Consider the following 22,219-nt stretch of genomic DNA (forward strand, 5'->3'; position numbering starts at 1 on the left):
AATCCACCATCCCACTGCAAGACATCCTTAAAATGTCACGTAAACTGTGCATGCATTTCAGCCATTCCTACACCGCAAAGAACACCCTCCTTGAGCTGCAGCGGCAGAACGGAATTCCACAGCATCGCCTGATCTGCAACGTTGCAACAAGGTGGAATTCAACCCTACACACTTAGATGTCAGCCATTGGCAGCTCATGCGTGACACCTGCCGCTTGCTCAGGCCCTTTGAGGAGGCCACGCTATTCGTGAGTCGGCAGGACTATGGGATGAACGACGTCATTCCTCTGTTGCACGTCCTGGAACAAATGCTGTTAACAATGGCTGGTCAGGGTGCGGTAGACGTGGCGCACAGATCTCAACGCCACATGACCCCTGTGGGGCCAGGACAGGAAGAAGAGGAGGAGGTAGAGGAGGACATTTGTGCTCAGGAATTATTGAGTGAAATGGGTGGTTTTTCCACTCAGCGGACAGGAGTGGAGGAGCAGGAGCATCTGGGAGAGGAGGAGGAGGAGGAGACAGAGGACCCAGACGCACCGTGGCAGTATGCTGTGGAGATGGAGGCAGGGAGTCCCTCGCATTCCTTGGCACAAATGGCCCATAGCATGCTCGGTTGCTTGCGTAGCGACAGCCGAATAATAACCATCAGACAGAGGGATGACTTTTGGCTGTCCACCTTGTTGGACCCTCGCTACCGGTCCAAAATGGTGGCCTTTTTCACACCTGCTGAGAGGGAGGCCAAAATTACGTACTATAAAAACCACCTATGTAGTCAGTTGGTCTCTGCCTTTGTGCGCCAACGTCCATCCTCAGACACTGTGGGCCCTGTGCGCTCGCGTTCCGCTGGCATGGCAGCAGGGGAGGGGTGGGGTGGTAGGAGCAGTGGCAGCTCCACCAGCAGCGGCTGCCTCAGTCTGCAGTCGATGATGAGTAGCTTTCTTCACCAGCGCAGTGAGGAAACTACTAACCAGCCGCAGCAGCAGCAGCAGCATCAGGTGGACCTGGAGCAGGAGCTCAAACAACAGGCTTGGGCCTACTTGGACAGCACCCTGCCAACCGAGGTAGACAATCCCCTTGACTACTGGGCAACGAAACTTGACCTTTGGCCCCAACTAGCTGAATTTGCCCTTGAAAGGCTGTCATGCCCGGCCAGTAGCGTGGCATCGGAGCGCGTGTTTAGTGCGGCAGGAGGTATTGTAACTCCGCGGAGGACACGACTGTCCACCCAAAGTGTGGAGAGACTCACGTTTGTGAAAATGAATCAGGCGTGGATTAGTCTGGATTTCAAACCACCAGTTCCTGACACAACTGACTAAATCCGCCATGAATCATGCCTCAAACATGTGCCACTTTCAGGTCTCCTCACACACTGCTGGTGTGTTGAATTTTTTGACATAGGGTGCTGGCAGATTACGGGCCTCCTATAGCTGCTGCCAGGCCCCTAATCTGCCATAGGCCCCTATATACCACCTCCTCCTGCTGCTGCCAGGTCCAGAGTCTCTCATGGGTCCCTGTACGGCCTCCCATTGCTGCTGTCTCCATCGCCACACTCTGCTGCCATGTGCCACTTTCAGGTCTCTTCACACTGCTGGTGTGTTTAATTTTTTGACATAGGGTGCAGGCAGATTACGGGCCTCACATAGCTGCTGCCAGGCCCCTAATCTGCCATGGGCCCCTATATACCGCCTCCTCATGCTGCTGCCAAGTCTAGAGTCTCTCATGGGTCCCTGTACGGCCTCCCATTGCTGCTGTCTCCATCGCCACACTCTGCTGCCATGTGCCACTTTCAGGTCTCTTCACACTGCTGGTGTGTTTAATTTTTTGACATAGGGTGCAGGCAGATTACGGGCCTCACATAGCTGCTGCCAGGCCCCTAATCTGCCATGGGCCCCTATATACCGCCTCCTCATGCTGCTGCCAAGTCTAGAGTCTCTCATGGGTCCCTGTACGGCCTCCCATTGCTGCTGTCTCCATCGCCACACTCTGCTGCCATGTGCCACTTTCAGGTCTCTTCACACTGCTGGTGTGTTTAATTTTTTGACATAGGGTGCAGGCAGATTACGGGCCTCACATAGCTGCTGCCAGGTCCCTAATCTGCCATGGGCCCCCGTACCGCCTCCTCACGCTGCTGCCAGGTCCACAGTGTGTCATGGGTCCCTGTACGGACTCCCATTGCTGCTGTCTCCATCGCCACACTCTGCCATGTGCCACTTTCAGGTCTCCTCACACTCCTGCTGGGTTCCATTTTGTCATAGGATGCTGGCAGATTACAGGCCTCCCATAGCTGCTGCCAGGCCCCTAATCTGCCATGGGCCCCCGTACCGCCTCCTCACGCTGCTGCCAGGTCCACAGTGTGTCATGGGTCCCTGTACCGCCTCCCATTGCTGCTGTCTCCATCGCCACACTCTGCCATGTGCCACTTTCAGGTCTCCTCACACTCCTGCTGGGTTCCATTTTGTCATAGGTTGCTGGCAGATTACGGGCATCTCCCATAGCTGCTGCCAGGCCCCTAATCTGCCATGGGCCCCTGTACCGCCTCCTCACGCTGCTGCCAGGTCCACAGTGTGTCATGGGTCCCTGTACCGCCTCCCATTGCTGCTGTCTCCATCGCCACACTCTGCCATGTGCCACTTTCAGGTCTCCTCACACTGCTGGTGTGTTGAATTTTTTGACATAGGGTGCTGGCAGATTACGGGCCTCACATAGCTGCTGCCAGGCCCCTAATCTGCCATGGGCCCCTATATACCGCCTCCTCATGCTGCTGCCAAGTCTAGAGTCTCTCATGGGTCCCTGTACGGCCTCCCATTGCTGCTGTCTCCATCGCCACACTCTGCTGCCATGTGCCACTTTCAGGTCTCTTCACACTGCTGGTGTGTTTAATTTTTTGACATAGGGTGCAGGCAGATTACGGGCCTCACATAGCTGCTGCCAGGCCCCTAATCTGCCATGGGCCCCTATATACCGCCTCCTCATGCTGCTGCCAAGTCTAGAGTCTCTCATGGGTCCCTGTACGGCCTCCCATTGCTGCTGTCTCCATCGCCACACTCTGCTGCCATGTGCCACTTTCAGGTCTCTTCACACTGCTGGTGTGTTTAATTTTTTGACATAGGGTGCAGGCAGATTACGGGCCTCACATAGCTGCTGCCAGGTCCCTAATCTGCCATGGGCCCCCGTACCGCCTCCTCACGCTGCTGCCAGGTCCACAGTGTGTCATGGGTCCCTGTACGGACTCCCATTGCTGCTGTCTCCATCGCCACACTCTGCCATGTGCCACTTTCAGGTCTCCTCACACTCCTGCTGGGTTCCATTTTGTCATAGGATGCTGGCAGATTACAGGCCTCCCATAGCTGCTGCCAGGCCCCTAATCTGCCATGGGCCCCCGTACCGCCTCCTCACGCTGCTGCCAGGTCCACAGTGTGTCATGGGTCCCTGTACCGCCTCCCATTGCTGCTGTCTCCATCGCCACACTCTGCCATGTGCCACTTTCAGGTCTCCTCACACTCCTGCTGGGTTCCATTTTGTCATAGGTTGCTGGCAGATTACGGGCATCTCCCATAGCTGCTGCCAGGCCCCTAATCTGCCATGGGCCCCTGTACCGCCTCCTCACGCTGCTGCCAGGTCCACAGTGTGTCATGGGTCCCTGTACCGCCTCCCATTGCTGCTGTCTCCATCGCCACACTCTGCCATGTGCCACTTTCAGGTCTCCTCACACTGCTGGTGTGTTGAATTTTTTGACATAGGGTGCTGGCAGATTACGGGCCTCCCATTGCTGCTGCCAGGCAGGTAATCTGCCATGGGCCCCCGTACCGACTCCTCATGCTGTGACGTTGCAACAAGGTGTAATTCAACCCTACATATGTTAGACCGCCTTTACGAACAGCTAAAGGCCATCACAGATTTCCTGATGTTAAAAGCGGATAAAGGTACTCCCTGTGTAACTTAGATGTCAGCCATTGTCATCTCATGCGTGACACCTGCGCTTGCTCAGGCCCTTTGAGGAGGCCACGCTATTCGTGAGTCGGCAGGACTATGGGATGAATGAGGTCAAATCGGCCATGGGCCCCCGTACCTCCTGATCACGCTGCTGCTGGGCCCACAGTGTGACCTGGGTCCCTGTACGGCCTCCCATTGCTTCCACTTTGCCATGTGCCACTTTGAAATCTCCTCACACTCCTGCGGTTGTCCATTTTGTCATAGGTTGCTGGCAGATTAGCGGCCTCCCATAGGTGCCACCAGGCCCCATATCGGCCATGGGCCCCCGTACCTCCTGGTCACGCTGCTGCTGGTCCCACAGTGTGACCTGGGTCTCTGTACCGCCTCCCATTGCTCCCACTCTGCCATGTGCCACTTTCAGGTCTCCTCACACTCCTGCTGGTTTCCATTTTGTCATAGGTTGCTGGCAGATTACAGGCCTTCTATTGATGCCGCCATTCCCCATATCGGCCATGGGCCCCCGTACCTCCTGGTCACGCTGCTGCTGGTCCCACAGTGTGACCTGGGTCCCTGTACGGCCTCCCATTGCTTACACTCTGCCATGTGCCACTTTGAGGTCTCCTTACACTCCTGCGGTTTTCCATTTTGTCATAGGTTGCTGGCAGATTAGCGGCCTCCCACAGGTGCCGCCAGGCCCCATATCGGCCATGGGCCCCCGTACCGCCTGGTGACGCTGCTGCTGGGCCCACAGTGTGACCTGGGTCCCTGTACGGCCTCCCATTGCTTCCACTCTGCCATGTGCCACTTTGAAATCTCTTCACACTCCTGCGGTTGTCCATTTTGTCATAGGTTGCTGGCAGATTAGCGGCCTCCCATAGGTGCCGCCAGGCCCCATATCGGCCATGGGCCCCCGTACCTCCTGGTCACGCTGCTGCTGAGCCCACAGTGTGACCTGGGTCCCTGTACGTCCTCCCATTGCTTCCACTCTGCCATGTGCCACTTTGAAATCTCCTCACACTCCTGCGGTTGTCCATTTTGTCATAGGTTGCTGGCAGATTACAGGCCTTCCATAGGTGCCACCAAGCCCCATATCGGCCATGGGCCCCCGTACCGCCTGGTCACGCTGCTGCTGGGCCCACAGTGTGACCTGGGTCCCTGTACCGCCTCCCATTGCTCCCACTCTGCCATGTGCCACTTTCAGGTCTCCTCACGCTCCTGCTGGTTTCCATTTTGTCATAGGTTGCTGTATGGCCTCCCATTGCTGCTGGCTCCACCGCCACACTGTGGCTCCAAACACTGGTTTTGGCCCCGTGACTGGCCAAAGGAGTGAAGTGTGCAGTGATTCTAAGATCGACGGCACTCATCTGCATGTCATACTGACTGACAGTATTATTTCTCTTCCCCAGCAGACTCCAAGGGCATTTAAATTAAAGGTACAGTGTTCTGCACTAATATTAAGTCTCTCTGAAGCCTAGAAACACCCTTTTTTAAGTTAAATTCACAGCGAATTTATTCGACTCGAATCGAATATTGTCCACGAATTCGCCGAATCAGTCGAATCGAATTTTTCATTTCTTCGCTCATCTCTAGTTACAATAAAAAGAAAAGCAATAAACTGATGGCAATGTACTTACTGTGAACATAAATGAAATGGAATGCTTCCGAAGAACATCTTTTCAATGGCTTTATGTACAGAGAAGAGTCCTCCAATGATCACATCTCCTGGCTGGTAATACTCATAATCAAACATGGTCTGCAGAGGGGCAAGGTAACACAAGTCTAAATTCTGACCTATAGATGTAGTGAGAGATTGTCCTTGAAAGACGGAGACCAACCCGGAGAGGACAATGAGGTTCAGAAATCCATCCATGACAGAGAGCACTCACCAACAACTGTGTGCGTCCTCCGCACTGGAGGGATCATCTCCAGCACTTTATATACCATTCCTGAGACTAATTTAGACTCTACGAGAAATGTCTGAGGAAAACTAGAACAGGAACATAATTCTCAACATTTAAAATAAAATCTTGATTTATCTTTATAATAATATCAATTCTTTGGTGGCTTCAGCCTGAAGGCTTAACCAGTTATTGTTCTACAGATGTTAGCCTGAACCCCTGTACATGTGAAAATCCCAACATGCTACCTGAGGACATGGCTGGACACTCGATCTCTGCATTGGTGGGCTATTCAAGGCCCAGCACTCTGCATAATACCAGATCTGCTAGTGGTAATGCTTATGAATGAAAGCACGATTGGCAATCCAAGGGCGATTACTTTCTGTTGCGTCCCCTCATCTAATGGGAGATGCCTAGCACCGGCCCTTATGTGCCAACTGATTGGATTTCACACATAGAAAGAGGTAACCATATTAAAAAGGTACCCCAAATAAAACTGGGTAGGAAGGAACATGCCAAAGCTCCAAGATGGATGATGGTACAAAAAAACGGCCACTGCCCCAGTCTATAACTGGCCTTCACAGCAAGGAGCACATGGACGGGTGACGCATGTCAAACAACAAAACAGAAAAATTCCCAGCCAGCCTGCATCAAACCAAATTAACTTGCCTAGCAGTGTGCGTTAGAAACAGGGGTTTAGTTAGCACACATTTTCAAATACATGCGTAAGCTACAAAGCCATCTTACGACACCCCAATGTTCTGTAGTTCCCAACTCTACAAATTTAAGAGCCCCCATAGTTGTCAGGGCCTGGGACCTCTACTGTGTCAGGCAGTAACTCTTCTCACTGAGCTACCTGGGATGCTGGACAATACTACCTTGTGTCTTGTTTTCTGATGAACCTTTAAGTCCTTGCTCCTCCCATGAACTTCCTGATTTAAGCCATGTCTCTGCACTTCCTGTTTACCACATTATTGTGCCTTCTCCAGCCAGTATCTTGCTTTTGTCTCTCCTGCTGCCGTCCATACCTTCGCTACCGACCTTTGGCTCGTTCCTTGACAACGATTCTGCCTCATCCCAACCTGCTACCACTTGTTACCGACCTGTGGCTTGTTCCTTGACTATGTTTCTGTCTCATCCCAACCAGCAACCACTTGTTACCGACCTTTGGCTCGTTCCTTGACTACGTTTCTGTCTCATCCCAACCTGCTACCACTTGTTACCGACCCTTGGCTTGTTTACTGATGACGCTTCTGCTAGATCCCTACCTGTCATATCAGTTACTGGATCCTGGCTTGCTCACTTCCTGGTGGGGTGATCCTGAGAACTGCAACCTGGTACCAACATGCAGCAAAATCCATCTCCACCATCAGGAGCTCTGGTGAATACCGGTTAGTGCTTAGACCTCGCACCTCAGGTAAGCCTGCGTCATCTCCCAGAGTGACCTGCTTGTTTACCTATCCTGTTGGTGGTTCTGTTGCTATAGCTACTGGTCTCTGAACCTGACCTCTGACCATGATAATAGTAGATGCACATCTATTTAATGGATAGACCAAGGGCAGGTGGACCTGAGGAAGCCCACCCCTCCTTAAAGGTTCAGGAGCGCACTGGACACCCAGCATGTAGTACAATGGCAGTCATGGTGTCCAGTGCGCCCCCCACCAACAATTCAACAGTACAAAAGATTGGCCACTGCCCCAGTCTATAACTGGCCTTCACAGCAAGGAGCACATGGATGGGTGACGCATGACAAACAACAAAGCTCCAAGGTGGATGATGGTACCTGCAATCTGCACATCTAGCCCATATCTAGCCAACTGATGGAGAGGAGGAGGAGGAGAGCAAAAGAGAGCTGAAATTTCCCACCATCACTCTCATTTAAACCCCTGCTGGTGCTGCCCTCAGAAATGTCATTTCTGGTTTTGGACCCAGTTGCCTCCCACCAGAAAGAAAACAGGTGCCTCATGCTGGAGCGAATACGCCATCACCAACATGCGTATGTATGATGGGCACCTATCAAGAGCTGTAAACCACACACAGCTCAGGTATCCCTACAGAACGTCCATGGCATGTTCCATCACCAGGTTTCTCCACAGGGGAACATGGAGGCAACACCATATTCCTGGTAAGGAGAAGACACTGACAGCCAAATAACGCAGATCAGAACTTGGACAGAGGAGCAGGTCAAAACTACAACATCTGCTTCTTTATCTCCCACCCACTTCCTCCATACACTGCTGGGTTTGGTTGCTTTGAAGGCAATACAGACTGTGATAGTCTGAACACAGGAAAAAAGCAATGGAGAAGACCCCAAATGACACTTGTCTCAGCTTGCAGGTTAAATCCACAGGACGACACAGAGGAAGCTCAGCAAGATGGAGGTGAGAACTAACCTGTTGGGTGTTTCTATTTGGTTCTTGACTTTATATCTCCCTTTTTGTGTTGATTTTTTTCTTCGATGCTTTAGGTGCCCATCACCTACTAGGCATTTAAGTACTCTATTACCATTGCATCCTCCAACTTTAACTTTTCGCTGCCAGGCCCTGCGCTCCACTTTTAAACTCAGGTGCTCAGACCATTTTTGCAATTTTTCCATTACTTTTTTATTTTTCCCTTACAGCTTTTAGAGTTTGTAGAAGACCCCCCCCCCCCAAACCATATATTTTCTGAAAGCACATGACCTATAGAATAAAAAAAATTATCTCTGAGTCACCGAACTCCTTAACCTCCATTCGTCTCAATCCTGACTTCCCCCCAGGCATGCACAAGTCATTCCTATCTGAGCATTGGCCTCATGACCAGATTTTGGTTAAACACTTTATCCGCGGTGGCAAAGTAAAATCATTCCGCGAACTGCTTGATAGCCTAGATAGCCGAGATTTTCCTTTCTGAGCCTATCTGCAGATAAGACACTTCTTGCTCTCACACAAACTGTTCCATAACTGGACTCGTCCCCTCACTCATTTTGAATCCCTATGCTCTAGAGCTGAACCGCGCAAACATTTGATCTCGGAGATTTACCCTCTCCTTGTTGAGAGTAGGGATTATGATTCTTTACCCGCCTGCCGTGCTTGGAACAGAGACCTGGGAAACAGCTTGGCGGACGCCGATTGGGACCTAATATTCATGCATACTCATAAATGCTCCCTCAATGTTTCGACTCAGGAAAACGGTTATAAACTGGCTTCAAGATGGTACCGAACCCCGTCGAGAATCTCTCGTTTCAACCCTTCCGTCCCCAACAGCTGTTGGAGATGTGGAACTTCGGATGGGTCCTTTCTCCACATTTGGTGGTCTTGTCCCAGTATCCAACCATTTTGGCAGCAGGTCCACAGGCTTGTAGTGTCTGTGACCACCTTGTCCCTAGCTTTCTCTCCAGAGCAGTTTCTTCTCCATCACTCCTCCCTGCCCAGGGGACAATATCTCAAATCTTTAGCCATGCATATGGTCAACGCAGCCAGACTCTGTCTTCCCACTCTTTGGGGCTCCACCCGCCCTCCCTCCATACGCGATTGGCTGATCCGTGTGGGTAAAATTGCGGAAATGGAAGAACTGATTGCGACTGTACTCGATTCCCCCACTAAATTCTCCCATACTTGGGCCTGCTGGACTCACTTTAAAACCACTCCTACGTACCGGTCCTTTATGGACCATCCAACCAACACGCCTGATTGAATACTAACCTCCATTGTATGTTACTCCACACTTTAGATCATTCGGTAGGCGACTTCCTCACCTTCAGGGCTTTATCCCCACCTACCTGCTCCGGTTAATAGACTTATGCTCGAATCCACCCATAGAAGACCCTTGGTGTTGACGACAATACGAACCCAGTTCGCCCCCTCCCTGCCCCCCAACCTTTTTTTTTTTTTTCTCTTCTATCTCTCTCTTTTCTTGTTCTCCTTTTCTTTCGTCTTATCTTCCTGTTACACGCCCAGTCAACCACTGGGTTCCTCTTTAGAGAACATTAGGCATGCCATTGTCATACTTATCCTATTTACATTAGCGACCCTCACGACGATCTAAGCTTACTTACAGGCACCTTCACTCTAGTAAAACAACTAGCTTCGTCCTCAACGGTTGTGCTGCATCTACACTGCCTCCTTCTGCGGCGCTGCAATGAGAATTACATACTAAGGAGGTCCGACACGATAACATTCCCATGCACATTACTATACTGCCTGAGTATTACAGACTTCCCCGTCGTGGACTGGCACAACCATGTTCCATATGTGGTTCTTTGTAAGAATATTCCTACTTTTTCCCGGTATGCATTGCCAAATGTTGTATATGACTATCATTCGCATTTCTTTTGTATTATTATGCACTTTCTCAATAAACGTTTTTTTTTTGGTAAAAAAAAAAAAGAATAAAAAAATGAAGGTGCTACTGAAATTTAAGGCACATTTTTATTAAATATTAAATATATGCTATGAAATGTATTAAATTATTTATTAAATGTATTAAATATTTGCACAAATGTTTATCAAAACAATGTTTTCGTTAAAAATACCATAAAATCATTATTAGCAAATACAAACACAACGAATGTTACACAATTACTGTTAAATATAAAAGATTAACCTGTACTGAGTTAATAAATAACAAATGTTTGTAAATTTTAAATTGCTCCTTTTTGCAAAATGGTGAAAATCGAATGTCAATAACCAAATTTCTCTAAAAATCTGGAGGTTTTCATTTTTCAGTTAAAGCTTTCAGAGTTTGTAAAAGACCCCCAAAGCATATATTTTCTGAAACCACGTGACCAGTAGAATAAAAAGTTACTTATTTTTTTAAGCTATGCAAAAGTTGGGCAAATGTTTATCAAATCACTGTTACCAAAGTGGACTGACAACTCATGGGGCCCCCAGGCAATAGGAAATCATGGGGCCCCTGTGTCCTTGCCAACACTCAAACCACACCCAAAAAAGCCTATGAAAGGTATCAGGGGCATCTCATGGGGCCCCCTACTGACCCTGGGCACTCGGGCATTGCCCGGGCGTCCAAATGGTCAGTCCGCCTCTGTGCTATTATATCCTGGGGAAAAATGGGGAAGTGCTGCAAAAGCCCTGCAACTGCATGCAATGCATGCAGTTGTGGTTCATTTGACTGCAAAAATGGAGTTAACACAGGTGGTGAGGAGGTGTTGAATCGCTTCCTCACTGCCTGTTAGTAGCCCCTGGAGCGTAGCCTCCAGCTTCAGAGGTAAGGGAGATTTAGAACCCTAGCCCTGGTTCACACTAGCCCGCAGGCTGCTGGCTGGTTGCAGGTGCAGGAATCGCACCTGTTCCCACACCCACAATGAGACGCCTTGGGCTTCCATTCATTCTGAATGGCACCAACCACACGCATCTCAGCCCACAGCGCAATTGTGGGTGCTGTAACCACAGGAAAGCTGTAAGGTCCCAAAAAAAATTTTTTTTTTTGCATGAAACATCAGACTGGAAGCCCATTCAGATGAATGGGCTGCCATGCCCATGCAAACATGAACTGCACCGCCCGCACTAGTGTGAACCTAGCCTTACTATTTTTTTATTATTTTTTTTACAATTTTATTTAATTATTTTTGTTAATCAAAAAAAATGTATTTTTAATTTTTTTTTTACAGTTATTTGGGGGGAAGCGGGGGCTTTGGAGAGAAAGCAGTGGTCTAAACAGACTTCTAATGTCTCTTTTTTTGAGAGAGAGAATGGGACTGATGACAGTCCCTTTTCTGTGCAGCCTGAGCTGCACTGTAGATGAATGGATAGGAGTCTGTATAGACTTCTATTTATTCATAAAATGGAACACAGGACACAGTGTTTGCTATCTTTTATTCACAAACTGAAACATAGTAAACACAGTTTACTATGTATCAGTGATTAACCGGTTGCCGACCAGCCACAGTATATATACTGCGGCAGGGCGGCACCACTGCACAAAATCATGTATATAAATGTGATTCGCGCTCCCGATGTTTCCGCGGGCAGGGGGGCGCACACGTGCCCCCGCCGACCCACGGGTGTTACAATTCGATCTCCGAGGGATCAATCATTCGATTTCAGCCAGTGAAGTCGGATGATCGGTCCCTGCCCTATCCTGTCTTGTGTTGACAGTTACACAGAACAGGATATGATGTCAATCTTCTCTGCCTGGGCACATCCCGAGAGAGAAGACACAGAAAACGTGAGTACAAAGCACTACACTAACAATTAGAACACACCTAGGTCACATTTAACCCATTGAACGCCCCCCCAGTTAACCCCTTCACTGCCCTGTCACCAGTGTCATTGATCACAGTGAACAGATTTTTACTGATCACTGTATTAGTGTCACTGGCGACTTCTGATAGTGTTAGCGTCAGTTAGCGTCAGTTAGCGCTCCTCCCAGATAGCGTCAGATTGCCCGCTAGTACACCAGTTATCACATTTAACCCCTTGATTGTCAGGAACACGCTCACTTGCACGCTAAACCTCCATTGCTAGTATAGTGTCTAAATGGATCAATATCTTTGATCAGATCAGCACTATACCAGCATTCACATTAGTATGTCCCCAAAAATGCAGCATTAGCGGGATCAGCCCCGGCACCTGCCAGCACCTGCGTTTAGCCCCTACGCCCCCCCCCTTCTCTCCCAGCAAGTGCAGTGTCAGTAGATAACTGTCACTTGATACATTGTACACAAAACCGCAGTGTTCACAGAATCAGGCCTGATCTCTGTAAGCACTTGTCGGTAAATGTTTTGTAGCGGTTCAAGCAGTCCTTGACAGCCAGGAGCTCTTTTTCCCGTGAGTCACACTAGGCACCTATAAATTTAGTGGCTCAAATGTCCAACAAGAGGTACTCTTTTTTTTTTTCCCCATAATATTTATTTAGGAACTCAGAGCATACAGCGGATACAAGCATTACAGGGGAACAAATATGCAGACAATAGTTGACAAAATGTAGGTAACAATCAGCAAGATATAAAACGCTATCAGAGTATCAGGGGTAATAAGGAATGGAGAGGCACGTCTGGTCTCAGTTCTCAGTACAGCGTATTGGAGTCGCGACACTGGCAGAATTGGTGATATGAGGCCTCAGTTACCAAGCAAAAGCCAATGAAGGGGCAGAAGTGTCAGGAGAGCACATTGTCAATACGTATGGTGATGGCAGGAAGTTGGGTGTAAAGGCATATAAGGCATAACCCCTAATGATACACTATTGAGGTAACCCGACGAAAGCTGCCAGTGTATGTGTGAAAAGCTAGGGAAGAAAGAGATGTCACGGTTGGGGAGCAAATAGGTGTTAGTGCTCCTGCAAGCAGGTTAGGGTATCCAAAAGTAAAGAAGAGGAGGAGAAGAAAAGAATCTCTGAGTGGAATAGCGAGAAAATGGGGATGAAGGAATAAAAATAATCATAAAAAGAGGGGGAAAGAGAGAAAAAAAAAGGGGGGTGGGGGAAGGGATGGGTAAATGGGAAAGGGAATGGCAGGGAAGGGGTGAGGGGGGGGTATGAGGGCAGATGAAGTGCCTTCACTAAAAACTGCCAGGGAAGGACATTTGCCTAAAAAATCCTGAGAAGAGGCGAGATGGGAACTCTTGCTTACATAATTCGGTATGAATAGAGCTCCCAACAATGAGGGGCTGCAAGACCAGGGATCCTGAGCAGAATCGGAAAGGAACAAAGAGCCGACAAAGCACCAGGAGTACTACAGGGCATAAGAGGTATGCAAAGTCAATCAGCCAGGCCCAGGAGAGAGCGGTATTCCGGGGTCGTTCGAAAATGTCCAGCAGGACCAAGTATGGGAGAATTTAGTAGGATTATCCAAAGATGAGGCAATCAACTCTTCCATTTCAGCAATTCTATCAATGCGCATGAACCAGTCTCTTAGTGTGGGTGGATGGGTATCATGTGCATTGCCAGAGATTTGGAGTATAGACGTTTGGGGAGCGGAGTGTGGTGAAGGAGGAGTTTTGCTGGAGAATATTCAATGTCAATGACTGACACTGAAGAAGTAATTCAATGCACCTGCCGCCAGAAGGGCTGGACAATGGGCAATCCCACCAAATATGCAAAAGGGATCCAACAGGAGCTCCACATCTCCAACAAGTGGTGAATTCTAGAAGGCGTGTTGTACCATCGGAACACCAGCTTATAACCGTTTTCTTGGGCTGAGACATTCAGGGAGCATTTATGGGAGTATGTAAAGATTTGTTCCCAATCTGAGGGTGAGAAATCAATATTTAAGTCTCTTTTCCACGCATTACAGGCCGGGAGTGAATCGAAGGGTCTGTCAGTAAGGAGAAGTAAGTAGGTAAAGGATATTAAGTTTCTCTGTGGTTCAGCTTTAGAGCAGATTGACATAAATGAGGTGAGCGGGTCCATTTAGAGCGATATGTAGAAGAGAGTAGAAAATGTCTAATTTGAAGATAGGCCCAAAAAGTAAAAGTATGGTCACCCATGGTGTTAGCCAAGGAAGAGCAAGTCTTTAGCTGACCTTTGTGGAAGAAGTGCTTTGCCAAAACTTGAGTGTGTGGCCAATGAGCTGAGGGAAAGGATTTATGCATGCCTGGTGGGAAGTCAGGATTAAAGCGAAGAGACGTTAGGGGGTTGGGGGCATCTGAAATAGAGGCCGATTTACAGGCCAATCGAAAGATTTTTAGGGAAGGACCGATGATTGGATGTGTGAGGAGATCTGGAGGAACATGCTTGGGCAGAAGCCACGGGATCGTTGCCAAGGGGGAAGAGGAGCAGGAATGTTACAATTGCACCCACATTTTGGTAGTAGAATGAATGTTGCAGTCAATTATCCTAGTGAAATGGCAGGCCCAGTGGTATCATTGTAGATCAGGTAATCCGATCCCCCCTTTGGATTTAGGAAGCACAAGTTGGGAAAAGGCAATATGTGGCTGTTTATGATTCCAAAGAAAAAGAGAGCCTAGTCGTCTGCATGAGGCAAAAAAGATGGGCGGTAAATGGATAGGCAAGATCTGGAATAAATAAAGAAGGCGCAGGAGAATATTCATCTTTAGTATTGCAGCCCTGCCAAACCAGGATAAACACGGGCGGTGCCACTTAGTTAGGTCTTCTCGGATGGTACGAAGGGTTAGGAGAAAATTTTTAGCATAGAGGTCCGAGAGGTTACTCGTGAGTTGTATCCCCAAGTAAGTAAGGGACTCCCGCTCCCAATGGAACGGGAACTGCGACTGGCAAAAGGAGACCAGGTCTGGAGGAAGAGTAATATTGAGAGCGTAGGATTTGGAATAATTGATTTTCAGATTGGAAATGTATTGAAAGGAGGAAAAATCCTTGAGTATATTGGGTAAAGTGATCCAGGGCTCTGATAGGAACAGTAGAATATCGTCTGTGTAAGCAGCAAGCTTGTATTCCTTGTTTGTCACAGAAATGCCTTTAATATCAGTATTAGAACAAAGTTTATGTAACAGAGGCTCTAGGGAGATCACAAAAAGAAGCGGGGAAAGGGGGCAGCCTTGGCGTGTACCATTTCCAAGAGGGAATGGTCTAGAAAGATGTCCATTCACACGGACCTGCCTGAGCAGTTGGACCCGAGTACAGTGCCATGATGAAATTAAGCATAGTGACCCCTAGTCCAATCGCTTCTAAGGAAGCTCTTAAATAGTCCCAAGAGACTCTGTCAAAAGCCTTTTCGGCATCTAGAGAGAGGATAAATCCAGGATTATGGGAGTCGTGAAGGCAGTGGAGAAGATTGAGTGCCTTGATGGTGTTGTCCCTTGCTTCTCTTCCAGGGATGAAGCCCACCTGGTCTAAATCAATCAAGGAGGGAAGCAGTGGGAGAAGACGGTTCGCTAAGATTTTTGCAAAGATTTTGATGTCTACATTCAATAGAGAGATGGGCCTGTAATTGGTAACCAAAGAGGCATCTTTACCGTCTTTGGGAATGACAGTAATGTGGGCTTCCAAAAGGCGATGGTGTTGTACACCAGGGAAAGGGTGTTGAAGGCGGAGAGGAAAGGTTCACTCAAATGGTCTAAGCACTCCTTATAATATGCCACCGAAAGACCATCAGGACTTTTACCCGGTTTCATTTGTTTGATAGCTCAGGAAAGTTCCTCTGCCGTAATAGAATGCTCCATACCCTGGACATCATCCTCAGATAGAGTGTGGGGGCTGTGGAGGTGAAGAAAATCAGATATCAAGTAATCTCTGGGCATATTGATCTTGGAGGGGCGGCGTTCGGGAGGGAGATTATATAACATCTTATATTAGTGTTCAAAGTGTGAAGCAATATTTGAAGAGGCTAGGGAGCCATCCGAGCCCCTAATCTTGTGAACCGTTAAGCTGGATTTCTTAGTCTGGAGGGACCTGGCTAAAAATCTTCCGCTTTTGTTAGCAAGCTCATAAAAGAGTTTTTGCGATAAAACAAATCTACATTTAGTTGCCTTACCTAGTTCATGTAAGAGCATTGTGCGAGCATCCGTGAGATTGGATAAGGTAGAGGCGGCTTGGGTTTGTTTGTGAACTTTTTCCAGGAGTTTAATGCGGTCGAAGAGGTGTTGCAGACGCGTCTGTCTTTCTTTTTTGCGTTTCGTAGCCATGGCTATGAAGAGTCCTCTGATAATGCATTTGTGTGCCTCCCATTGGGTTAACAGGGGTGTATCTGGGGTTTGATTAAGCGAAAAATAATCTGTCAAATGGGATCGAATCTCAGCCTCATTGGCCACACCTGAAATAAGTGAAGCGTCTAGCATCTTTGAGCGAGAATGGTGCTCCGGAAATCGTAAAAGCATTGTGACGGGATGATGATCAGAAAGGATCATCGGTTCAATAGAAGAGACATGGAGAAGCGATAGGTCAGCTTGCGAGATGAAAAGATAATCGATCCGAGAGTATTTGTTATGTGGGGGGAAGAAAAAAGTATAATCCTTGACATTCGGATGAAGGACTCGCCAGGAATCATGGAGCTGCAAATCTTGTAGTTGGGTGTGGATCTGTCTAAGAGATTTGTAAGGCAGGAAAGAGCTACCTGATGAGGAATCCAATAAAGGACACGGGAACGTTAAGATCACCTTCTAAGATTAGGATACCCGCTTGAAAAGAGGAGAGCGGAGAAGTAATGGAGCGGAAAAAGGATACCTGTCTGGTGTTAGGAGCGTAAAGGTTCGCTAAGGTGATGGGCCTATTGGCAAAGGTACCTTTTAGGAACAAGAATCTGCCCTCCGGATCTGGAAGTGAGTCTACAATAGTCAGAGGGAGAAGCTTTGCAATAATAATAGAGACACCTTTGGATTTAGCCTGAGCATTGGGGGCGTAAAAGACAGCTGGAAAGCGAAAGTTAGTAAACCTGGGTATGGCATCCTGACGGAAGTGCGTTTCCTGTACAAAGTCAATGTCCGCTCTTTGTTTACACAAGTGAGTGAGTAGGAGGGAGCGTTTTTGGGGGGTATTTAGACCCTTTGCATTGATAGACAGGACATTTAATGAAAGATGACCTGACGGAGAATCTAGGGAAGGCATGATCAAAAAGGTGAGGGGAACCTAAGGAAATTGGAAAGGTAGTATTGGGTAAAGAAAAGAAGGGGAGAGGAGAGAGAAAGGAAAAAAAAAAGGGGTGGTGGAAGAAAGATGGGAGGAAAACAGAAGAGAATGAGATACCGGCAGTGGAGGTAGACCAGCTGACCCACCAAAAAATGTGGAAAAATGAGAAGGAAGTTGAAAAAAGGGGAATAGCTGGGACAAAAAGGTGAATAAGGAGACTAAGAAGGAAGGAAAAAGAGGAACAGATAGCGAGAGAATAGGGATGGCCGGTAAAAGGTCAGTGAAAGCTCTCAAAGCTCACTGTGTGGGAAACACGGTGGGTCGAGATCCAAAATATTGAGTCCGCCTGACCATGGACCATAAAAAGCAGACAAAATGTGGGGGGCGAGTGAGCACAGGTTATAAGATGTTTAAAAACATAAAGGTGCACAACCGACAGCATTCAAGGTAGTGGAAGGGAGAGACTAGCCACAAGCAGGGGAGATCATATGGAAAATGTACAGTTTATTAAGAGGGCAGGGGACCGATTTTGATTCTGTATGTCATATAAGAGTGAGAGCAAGATATGTAGGGGAGTATAAATACGCTTGGTTGATTGAAGACAGTCTATGCAATATCTCGTAGGTGCGGTCAGAGGTGTGGCAAGGGCGGAGCATCATGGAAGTGCCAGTATGTGAGTCCATGCTGACTACAAAAAAAAAAAAACCACAAAGAAAAGCCAGACCGGAGTCCTGTGTATCAATGAGTCGAGTAACAAAATATAGCAAAATCCATAGAGGACATAAAAAAAAAGTGGAACAAAACATACAACCTTATAGCAGTTAAGCAGATATGAAAATAACAGGCAATTTAAGACACATGTGAGAGGAGTGAAACCTAATACAGTATCACAGATTCGACCCATGGAGTACCATGCAGTCATCCTAACTCCTCACATCCCGACTTCCCCTCAAAACACGTAATAGTCCCTCCCATCCCACTCCCACCAAATTCACTGCAAATTAAGAATCAAGTAGCGCCTCGTGTCCGTAAAGGAGAAATAACAGAAGTTGGGCAAGGGAAGGGGAACTAGGCCTGGGGGGTTCATTAGAAGCTGAAAAAGATGGCTCTGTGTTATCAGAGCAGAAATTGGTTTGGTATTAAAATAAGCCTTTGGAAGGAGGGAAGGTGGTCCGGTACCACGGGGTATATCGGCAGGGATGAATGACGAGGTGATACTTGATTTCAATGTATCATGTTACAAGCAAGAATATGGAAATGACCACCCATAGGCCAGGCCCCCCACCCTCCAAAGCTAGACACCCACCCCGGGTCCGCCCCGTCCCTAAAAATAAGCATAAGTTAGCTGGGTTAACCAACTTCTAATAAGGGACACTAAAGGGAAATAAAAGGGATCGTGATCATTGTAGACAAATCGAATATGATGGAATTTATAGAGTCTGCCACTGACCACTGCAAGACCTTCTAAAGGTCCCTAGGGATCAAATGAAAGGACTAACAAAGGAGAAGCTTAGAGGGTCTAGGAACTAACACTCTCCAGGGGCTCCATACAGCGGACACATCAGCAAAAGCAATACAGCAAGGGTATGGTAAATGCTAAAGGATCCTCTCCCAGGTAATCATTAGAGGCAGGAAAAATACTACAACATGGGGGTGAGAGGTCATAGAGGTTTCTATAGAGATATAGCAGAAATGGCAGTCCATGAATGCAGCTGAGGCAGTATGCGCAGGGGTCTTCGTGCTCATTAGACTGAGACAGACCACAACCACAGAGTCTTCTGGAGGACCTGTGCGAAGGCTGATGAGGGAGGCACTAGAAAAGAGGAAAGGGAAAGTGTTCCATGTAGAGGTCTCAGAAGACTCGAGGAGCTACCAACATGGTTCCGGAGCTGGATGAGAGGGACTCGGGAAAGTCGTTCTCTGGATGAATATTGGTAGTGAGAGAAAGTCAGGGAGGAGGACGCCGGCCTTTAAGCTTCATGGCAGGGTCTGCGGTGTGCTGGAGAGGCAGTAGGGCTGTTGGAAGCTGTAGGGACACTGGCAGGAAGTCTCAGAGGCATGGAAGGACCCGATCGGCATCGGCAAGGAAAGGTGGCCTGCCCATCCATTTCGCTAGATACTCAGCTAGAATCTGGAGCAGGGGGAAGATGCATTGATCTGTGCCAATCAGGAAGCTCAACTATAGGAATGTCCAAAGTGGCACAGAAGCTGGGCAGATCCTCTGGAACTCGCAAGTAGGCTGTGCGCCCCTGAACCTGAGCAGAGAGACAAAATGGAAATCGCCTCCTATATGGTATGCTATGGGAGCGCAGGGTGTCCAGCAGGGGGCGAAGGTCTCGCCTTTGTTGCAAGGTAATGGAGGAGAGATCTTGGAACAGGTGAATCTCATTGCCTTGATATAAAAGGCTCCGGGTATGACCAGAGGTGTGTGGACTGACACAGGGAAATGCAGGCTTCAGGTATAGTGTAAATAAGACAATTTATTAAGACTAAACAACACAAACGCAGTGCAAGGTAAACATAACACAGTGCAAACAACCCAACCTCCAACAGATAACCATATATATAATCAAACGTAGTCGGGCAGGCCGGGTCGGTAGCAAACAGGCAAACAGGGTACCAGGAGCGAGCGGAAGAGTGGTCAGGAATAGCCGAGGTCAGGACAGGCGGAGTTCATTCAGAGTCAGGATCAAAGCAGAGTCAGGATCAGGCAGCAAGCAGACAGGATGCAGGTACAGGGCTCATTGGAAACATACACCAAGGCACTGACTGCAGGTCTGGCCATTCCTTAAATACAATTCCTGCAATCAGCCTCAGGTGATGGCTGATTGCAGGAGTGAGCTTCTGGTTGCTGAGAGCACCCGCTGGCCAGCCCTGGTACTGCAGCCCACACGGCAGATGAGTCCCACCACTAATGGTGAGTCCATTCCTGACAGCGTCTCTTCTCTCTGGCCCTTTTGAGGATATCTTCCTTGACTGGGAAGAGGACCAAACAACATACCACATCTCTGGGTGGATCAGAATCTCTACTCCTTGGGCGAAGTGATCTGTGTGCACATTTCAATTCAATGGGTGCAGCAGGAGGGCGGCCCAGCAGATCATTAAAATCGCAATGATGGTTTTAGGGATGTCATGTTGTTGTACAGATTCAGGTAGGCCACGCATTCTGATATTGTGTCTGCGACCCCAATTATCCAGGTCTTCAATCTGCCTATAGAAATCCCGAATATGTGCTGTATTTGAGGCTGACAACTGCTGGATCTCCATAATGGCATCTGAATTAGATCTGCTTGTGAATTCTACCTCCTCTAATCTAATGGAACAAGTGAAGATCTTCTCTTAAATCACTGAGGGCTGTAGTAAAGGTAGCTTTAATGTCTGCAGGCTGTGGCCTGCTCTCAGAGAGAGTGTTTGGGTATCTGAGGAGAGATCATGCTGTGGGATAGATTCTATTCCAGCCCCAGTGGCTGTGGAAGGAGGAGGGGGGGAGAGGGGGATGCTGCATGCAGCCTGTCCCTCTGCTGGGAGCGGAACAGCTCCTGTATATGGCAGGATTGCTGGGGGTTGTGTGCCCGTGGGGAGCGGGAACGGGAGCCAGAGGCATTCCAGTCTGCTCTCCCCATCGTGGTATAGCTGAATCTCACCCGCTCCACGTGCAAATTCCATGCAAGGTCTCAAGCCAGCGGGAGCTCTCGTGTCACGTCGCCATCTTGGATCGCAGCAGACCACGCCCCCAGGTACTCTAGTGAAGAGGCCTACAGAATTCTGAGCTTGTCAGGTGAGAGCAAAGGGAAAGACTCCCTGACAGAATCTACCTCAAAACACAAACCTGTAGACAGCGGTGACACCCTGACAGATCGCTCAGATGATGGAGAAGAGGTCCATACTATGGTCAGGCATACCCAACCTCATTCCCAGGTTGCTGAGATGTTACAATCGCATGATGATTCTCATATACAGCAGAGTGCCAGTACTAGTGCCGCGCTACCTTTTGGTGAACTGATGAGTACCAGCGGCCTAGCACATCCTGGTCTTTCACATACCAGCACTGCAGTATGACTTGGCGACGTGACAAGTCCCATAAGTGCAGTACAAGCTGGTGCGATGGCGAGCACAAGTATTATCCTGCAGCCACCAAGAATTTGCACACAGGCCCATAGAGCTCCTAGTATCCTTCTGGATGTGCTTGCAAATCCCGATTGGCAGCCCACAAATTCTTCAGCACCCTTACTTCACCCTTTCACTGCCCAACCCGGAATTCAGGTGGAAACAGCACATTTAACTCCTCCCCTTGATTTTTTGGAGCTGTTTTTCACGGAGGATCTGTATGCATTGATTCTGGATAAAAGCATTTTATATGCATAACAATGTATCGCCGCCGACCCAAATTCAAACCTTGCCATACCAGTCGCATGGAAACTCGTTACGGTTTCCGAATTTACATTTTTTTGGGCCTAACCCTCAACATGGGCATTTCTAAGAAGAATGAATTGCGGTTGTATTGGTCCGCAGACCCGATTCATCATATGCCGTGTTCTCTGCTGCCATGGCCAGGCATAGATATGAGAGTATAATGTGTTTTATGCATTTCAATGACAATACACTCTGTCATCCTCGGGGTGACCCTGAATTTGACCGGCTTCACACAATTCAGCCCCTCGCAAATCACCTTAACCAAAAATCTGCAGATGTCTATACTCCCCAGCAAAACATCTGCATTGATGAGTCCCTCATTAATTTTTCTGGCTGCCTTCCATTCAAACAATTTCTCCCCAGCAAGTGTGCCAGATATGGGGTCAAGATGTAGAAGACCTGTGAGAGGACAACAGGCTATACTTATAAGTTTTGGATTTACAAGGGAAAAGATAGTCACATGGAGCCCCCCGGATGCCCAGACTACATGGGGAGCAG

The 22,219-nt window shown here is 48.4% G+C and overlaps 1 protein-coding gene across 1 annotated transcript in view; it reads right to left on the reverse strand.

Annotated features, from left to right (window-relative positions):
- The window catches only part of LOC149465141 (vomeronasal type-2 receptor 26-like), a 52,364-nt gene extending 35,996 nt beyond the window's left edge, over nucleotides 1–16,368 (reverse strand). The window contains exons 1-4 of the mRNA XM_089673612.1: nucleotides 16,218–16,368; nucleotides 13,824–14,013; nucleotides 5,819–5,919; nucleotides 5,567–5,723 (exon numbers count right to left, since the gene is read on the reverse strand). Of these exons, the coding sequence (XP_089529738.1) occupies nucleotides 5,567–5,723; nucleotides 5,819–5,919; nucleotides 13,824–14,013; nucleotides 16,218–16,368 (599 nt within the window). The remainder of the gene's footprint in view (nucleotides 1–5,566; nucleotides 5,724–5,818; nucleotides 5,920–13,823; nucleotides 14,014–16,217) is intronic.
- Between the last annotated feature and the right edge of the window lie 5,851 nt (nucleotides 16,369–22,219).

This window comes from Staurois parvus, unplaced genomic scaffold (genome assembly GCF_062004578.1).
Source record: "Staurois parvus isolate SC_StPar_1 unplaced genomic scaffold, SC_StPar_1.0 ptg000143l, whole genome shotgun sequence".
Classification (NCBI taxonomy): Eukaryota; Metazoa; Chordata; class Amphibia; order Anura; family Ranidae; genus Staurois; species Staurois parvus.